Source organism: Vidua macroura, chromosome 13 (genome assembly GCF_024509145.1).
Source record: "Vidua macroura isolate BioBank_ID:100142 chromosome 13, ASM2450914v1, whole genome shotgun sequence".
NCBI classification, from domain to species: domain Eukaryota; kingdom Metazoa; phylum Chordata; class Aves; order Passeriformes; family Viduidae; genus Vidua; species Vidua macroura.
The window spans coordinates 3604050-3611294 of NC_071583.1; the positions used below are offsets into that span (position 1 = coordinate 3604050).

Genomic DNA, 7245 nt, shown 5'->3' on the forward strand with positions numbered 1-7245 from the left:
CTGCACCTAAGTGGGAAAAGAAATATTTTGAAAATGTGACTTCTACCACTGTTGCTGCATAGGTGAAACTCAGACCTCAGGTTCTTTTGCAAAGGACATCCACGGCAGGCTGAGGGCTTGGTCACCTTTTCTCTGAGTCCTTAACAATACTCTTTCCATATAAAAAGCAGAAAGTGTAAAAAGTGACGGATTAGGAGAACTATTTAAAAATAAACACTTTCAAATGTTTCATGTGCTTGCAATAATTTTTCTTTGTGTCCTGCTGTTTCTGTTGTTAGAAGAAGCACGAGGAGGATGGAGGCACCACAGACACAGCCACGATTTTGTCCAACCAGCACGAGAAGGACAGCGGCGTGGGGCGCACGGACGACAGCACTCGCAACGACGAGAGCTCCGAGCAGGAGAACAATGGGGACGATCACACCACCTCCTCCAACACCTTGGGGAGCCAGAAGAAGCTGACCTACAGCCACGACACCCTGGGAAGCGGGGACATGCAGTTCAGCAATGAGTCCTTCATCTCAGCTGACTGCACCGACGTCGACTTCCTCGGCATCCCCGTGGATGAGTGCGAGCGGTTCCGGGAGCTGCTGGAGCTGAAGTGCCAGGTGAAGTCTGCCAACCCCTACAGTCTGTACTACCACAACAGCACCCTGGAGATGAGCAAAAGCGACCAGGAGAGCGTCGACAGAGAGCTGGAGATGCTCAACGAGGAGCTGCGCAACATCGAGCTGGAGTGCCTGAACATCGTGAGGGCGCACAAAATGCAGCAGCTGAAGGAGCAGTACCGGGAGCCCTGGATGCTGCACAACAGCGGCTTCCGAAACTACAACACGAGCATCGACGTCCGCAGGCACGAGCTCTCGGACATCACCGAGCTGCCCGAGAAGTCCGACAAGGACAGCTCGAGTGCCTACAACACGGGCGAGAGCTGCCGGAGCACGCCGCTGACGCTGGAGATCTCCCCCGACAATTCCCTGCGCAGAACCGCGGAAGGCGTTAGCTGTCAGGGTAACGAGGGGGCAGTGGCCTATAATGGCTCCCAAAAGAATCTGTGTGCCGGCTCAGAAAGCCACGAATCCGGCGCTGGTAAGGGCCACGCCTCTGCTAGAGATCCTGACCCTGGCAAGCAGCTGGAGAGCAAGGAGAGGAAAGGCAGCGACGGCAGCAAAAGCCCCACTCATGGTCAGAAGCCCTCGGGCTCCTACGTGTCCCCCTACCACCACTCTCCCTACAAACACGCTCACATCCCTGCCCACGCCCAGCACTACCAGAGCTACATGCAGCTGATCCAGCAGAAATCCGCCGTGGAATACGCGCAGAGCCAGATGAGCCTGGTGAGTATGTGCAAGGACTTGGCCTCGGGCCAGAGCGAGCCCCGGATGGAGTGGAAGGTCAAGGTCAGGAGCGACGGGACGCGCTACATCACCAAGAGGCCGGTGAGGGACAGGCTGCTGAGGGAACGGGCCATCAAGATCAAGGAGGAGCGCAGTGGGATGACCACGGATGACGATGCCATCAGTGAGATGAAGATGGGCCGGTACTGGAGCAAGGAGGAGAGGAAGCAGCACTTGGTGAAAGCCAAGGAGCAGAGGAGGCGGCGGGAGTTCATGATGCAGAGCAGGTTAGAGTGCCTAAAGGAACAGCAAGGTGCAGAGGAGAAGAAGGAGATGAACATCATTGAACTGAGCCACAAAAAAATGATGAAGAAGAGAAATAAAAAAATATTTGACAATTGGATGACAATCCAAGAACTGCTAACCCACGGAACAAAGTCACCGGACGGCACGCGGGTGTACAATTCCTTCCTGTCAGTGACTACTGTATAATCAATCCCCAGTGCTAAATTATGTACATAAAACACTACCAGTGGGGTAGGAATCCATGCCTCGTTCAATGTGGCACGATTTTTGTATATAAGATACAGTCACTGAGTTTATAGTTCAAATACTGAACTCTACAACCGTGGGTGCCAGGATCTCCATTCTGCAGTGGAGAGAAAGCTTGCCCATCTCCTTCAAAGGCAATATTAGCAGTGCTTTTTGGAGTACTGATTGTACTTTTTTACTTGTTACCTTTTACATGAAGTGTTTAAATATCAGAAATGTATTAACCATACTTACACAGGTAATTTGCTTAAACTATATTCATATTAAAAGGTACCCGTGCTTTTCTTTACCTAAAAAAAAATGCAAGAAACCCACAAGAGCAACTGCACATATGTATTTTTGTTTGTGAAACCATTTTTTGTGATATTATTTTGCTGTTGTTCACTTCTACACAGAGTGCTGTTTATCAATACTTAGCTCAAGGTTTAAACTCAGAATCATTCTCGTGTAATATTTAACATTTATCAAACAGCAGTTTTTAGAGTTATGCTCAACATTTAAACATTTTTCTCTTTAAGGTTTCTGAAAGAAGTATAGAGGTTTCATCTGAAAAGCCTGAGGCAAAGTACACTATTATGCAGCTTTAAAGGATTTTTAAAGCATGTTTGCAAATGTTGCAACCTATTGAAGAAACGTGCATGTACAGCTAATTTGTTTATATAAGACAGTTTGTGGAATTTGAAAAGCCCATGGTAGTAACTGTTTGCTTTATAGATTTGAATGTATTGAATTATAAAAGCAGTTTCATGAAATCATCATTAGCTACAAACGTTAACAAGTAAAATGAAGCAAAATAAATTATTGTTTTATATTTCAAACTACTTTAAATTCTTTTTATTCCCTTCTGGTTTCACCACCTAGAATATAATTTTATGGAGTGTAGCTCCTGTGCTGCAGAAATGCCTGGACAGCCACTGGAGTCAAACCTGAGGGAATAATTGGCATCCTGCTATGGGAGGAACTTGGATTGAGGTTTTCCTGAGGGAAGAGACAAGGGAGAAGCACAAGGAATATCAAGAGTAAAATCAAGCAATGCGTATCTTCAGTTCACAAGCTATTTAAGGTGACTCATAAGAAAGAAATAGAACTTCTGCTCTCCTGCTTTGCTTTGGTTTGTGGTCTCTTAGTGGTGTATAAACCCCACCTACAGCCTTCAGTGGGGGTTTGCATTAAAACCAGACAATATATAAATTAAAACATATAAAAACTAAAGCAAATAAATATACAAATTAAAGGAGATGGTGAAAAAATAACAGAGGTCTCAACGAGGTATGACATTCTGTGTTTTCTATTTCTGATTAAGAATTCAGTTATAAATTGGAATATTCTGCTGGATTAAGTGATGTAGACTCGTTATGCATAGTTCCCAGATTCTCCATCCTCTCTCCCTTTTTCCTTTTAAACTTGCTCCCAAACCTTCTAAGTTTTTCTTCTGGACTTTTCTGTCATAACTCAAATGAGCAAAAATTGCAATCTTAGTGATAGAAGTGCAAAACTGGAAGGGGAGAGATTAACAGCTTCTTGTGCCTATTTTGTCTGCCATGGAGAAGCAAACAACAGATTTGTCCAGGTTTTTTTCTGCTCCCTCTGTGGACTAGCACTGAATTCCATGAAATGTGTCTGCCACACTCCACAGTGAACTTCTATATACCTGGAAATGCCCCTTCAGCCCGTGTAATCTGGCACTCTTGTCAATAAACCTCTGCAAATTTATCTCCAAACTGTATTTTCCTTGGGGATAAAGAGCTGGCCCTGCTGCAGTCTGTGGAAGGCTTCTCTATTGACTTTGTTGGAGCTGGGGTTTCACCTGACATGCACCAGCTGTTGCCATCACCAGTGGTACAGTGGGAAAAACACCAGATTTTCACACACTGCTGTCAGTGTTAAGACATTTGCCATCTCTGTCTGAAATCTGCTCCACCCTGAGTTCATCTTCTGTTCATCCCAGCTGCAGGTGTGAGAGCCACAGCAAAATACAGCCTCACACTCAGGTGTACAGAGCTGTGATTAGTGTGGAATAACCATCCTTAAACCAGGCATGGAAAGACAGCTAAGCCACCTTTAGTCTGCCTGGAAATATTAGAGTAAGATTTGAAATGTTCTAATGAGGAATAATTATTATCAAGCTGCTCCTCATGAGAACAGACTCCTCTGGAATAACCTCACATGCAGTGGTTCCTTTGGGCACCAGTGACATCAGTGCTGAGCATTTTGTGCATTGGGTAGCAGCAGGAATATGTTTGGGAATTCAGTGTGATATGCAGGAATTACAACAAAGCAGCCACAGTATAAAATTTACATAAGATGTTGAAATAAAATTATTGTCCAAGAATTACTCTCACACCTTTGAGTTTTTCCCTGCTAAACACTTGTTATTTTGAACAGTTAAAAATCACCTCTCTCCTTTAGCAGTAGGATTTATTAATTAGCATCAGTTCACAGAATCCATCAGTTATCCTGGAAATCTGAACAAAAGCTTTGCAAACTGCAGATTTTCCTTCTTCAGTTGTCATCCCACTTCTCATTGCCCTATCAAAGTACTTAATGAGGTGTTGAAAAGGGAGATTTGGGCTCTCTTTATTGCTTGCAAGGAAACATTGGCAATTACCATAACGTTAATCCAAACCTGACATTACAGAGCAATGAATCCAACTAAAAGCAGCTTTGGATACCTAAGAGGAAATATTTCATCCAACAGTTTTTCTAAAAATGACATTGTAGTACATACCCCAGTGCTTAAGAGACAACACTGGAAATTGTGCTGTTATCTAAAGGACCTCTCATACAGGAAATCTCCAGGCAGCAACAGAGGTTTTGTCCCCTGGGTTATCACAGGCTGTACCCAAAAGCCAACACCCTCCACTACAGCCATCCTCCTGTGGGATAACGTGGTGGGTTGGTCCTGGCTGGACACAACTTCAGCTCCAGAGTCCTGCAGGGATCAGCACTGAGAGATGTGCTCTTTCCACTGGCCATGCTCATTCCAGGTGGTTTTTGAAGTTCATTTAAACCTGGAAGTATAAAACTTCATATCCAGCTTCCTCCTCAGCCGCTTTACTGAGCATCATCTCGAGCTTGAGTGCAAAACTGTCCCAGCATAATAAGTGTGCAGGGAGAGATCCTAACTGCACAAAGAGGGAACAAGGAATTGCCAAGCTGAGAGGTTTAACCAGAATGTGTGTGTGCAGCTCCTGGAGATTCTCCCACAGCCCTTGCACATTCCTGCTGCTGCACAGGCTGTCCCTGCCCCTGCCATGGCAACACCTCGGTCCCCGTCCCCTGACAGCCCCATCCCACCAGAGGGGACGAGGGGACACCCTGGATACAGGTTGGTGCAGAATTTGGCAGGTTCTCTGCGCTGCAAACAGGCTCTGTGTCAAACTGGGGTCAGCTTCCCTGAACTGCACGGCGTCTCCCAGATGTAAAAATCTATAAAAATGTAAAATACTTATTTGCAAATAGGGTCTAAAGCGGCATGGAATCGCCCGGTTTAGATGTGCGCTGAAATGGGAAAGCCCTGAACCAAACCTAACAGCATTTTTTTGTAAATTAAGAGAACTTGCACAGTAGGGATGGCAAATAAAATGAGGTAAGACTACATATTGCCTAGGGACTACTGGTTGGAGAACTAATTAGGATTATAAACTGAAAGTATGTAAATTAACCAAATATAATTATCTGCTAGTGGCCTTTGGAAATAGGTTACCGGATACTTGTTAGCAAAATTGCTCAAATGCCTGGAAGCCATACAAAGCAAGCCATAAGCAATTTAAATTCCTCTCTTTGTTTTATTTTCAATTGTTTTAAAGCAGTTTTTGTATTAAGGATTTATTGGAACATAAACTAATTAGAAAACTCAAAAACCAAAAGTGAGACAGAGACTGACACAGCAGATGCTGTACCTCCATCCCAAGGCCCTTGGTTTTATTGGATGTAAATTGTTTGATGTGACAAAATAGCAAAGATTCTGCTTGGGGTTTCATCAGAACAGCTCTGTGAGCTCCCAGCCAGAGCTGAGCTGGGGGAGTGGAGGTTTCTGCACGAGTGCAGCACCTCAGCCACACAGGGTTTGGGTGGAGATGTGTTCTCTGTTTGAATGCAAAGGTGCAGAATGAACCTCCCTTTTCTCCAGGTGTCTGCAATGGCACAAAGCTGCACCAAATTCAGGGGTTTCTGTGGGGAGATCTCACCATCAGATCCTGTCTGCAGAAACACAGGACTGGCCACTGGAGAAGCTGAGGGTGGTGGAGACAGTGGTATGTATTTAACATTATAAAATAGAAGGGGTCACAAAGAAAGGGTAGCTGGGCTGATTTCATGCTGAAGCATGAGGGCTTTAATGCACAGGCCTGCCACAAAGCCCACTTATGTGAGCTGAACCACTCCAAGCAGTCCCAGAAGACTTGAAACACTCTATTAACTTACACAGTTAATTACCCTGCACTGTACCACTGAAGTATCTGAAGGGACAGGCCATCACAGCACAACTGCATTTCCTGCTGCTCACCACACCTCCCACAGACCTTCTAATGGTCACTGCTTGGGAAAAACCCGTCCTGCAGCCCTGCTAAAGCACTGCCACCCCAACCTGTGCCCTCCTCCAGAAGCTCCAGGGGATCTGTGCCCGAGCTCATGCTGCAGAATGAATTGTGCAGCTGCTGCAGGACTGGCCATGAAGTGGGTTCACAGTCAGCAAGCACTGCTCAGTGTTCTTGGGTCTGAAGCTTCTTGCTGGAATCCTAAAATACCCAAAAACACTAGAAACATCCTTGTTCCTGCAGCATAACAAATGCAGTTGCCTACTCTGAGAACTAGGTAGAGAACAGAACCCAAAATGGATTTAAAAGCCACATGTCTATTCTACTGGAGTCAATCTGCCAGTTTTTAATGCTGGGAATTAAAAGTTTATCTGATTTCTTTTACCTAAATTTGTACATCAGCATCGTGGATCTAAGTGCATAACTGCAATGCTTTTTACTGATCAAAATGAGAACAAAGTTCTACCAGTTTCCTATGAACAACTGTCATCTTCTGACACAGAATGTTTCTTACAGGAGATTTAATCAAATCAATTAATAATGACTTGGCAACAATGCTCCAATTAGGGTTTTCATTTACAAAAGTATAATGCCAATAGCATTAAAAAAAAAAAAAATCAATGGAGCCAAATCAGTGGAGCCAGTGCCCAAATAAACATCTGGGCTGATATTATTTCTCCCTTCTATGCAAAATCAAAGTGATTTTAAAAAGATAGCTACATTTTTTCCAAAATCTTCTTCAATCACCTCTAAGAACCATCAAGTTAAAGCAAGCCCAAACAGCCCATTCCTTTCTCCCAGCAGATCATGTTGGCTTT

The 7245-nt window shown here is 44.5% G+C and overlaps 1 protein-coding gene across 1 annotated transcript in view; it reads left to right on the forward strand.

Moving 5' to 3' along the window:
* The window catches only part of PDZRN3 (PDZ domain containing ring finger 3), a 130733-nt gene extending 128026 nt beyond the window's left edge, over positions 1 to 2707 (forward strand). Inside the window, exon 10 of the mRNA XM_053989706.1 lies at positions 279 to 2707. Within this exon, the coding sequence (XP_053845681.1) occupies positions 279 to 1829 (1551 nt within the window). The 3' untranslated portion in view covers positions 1830 to 2707. The remainder of the gene's footprint in view (positions 1 to 278) is intronic.
* Positions 2708 to 7245: the final 4538 nt, after the last annotated feature.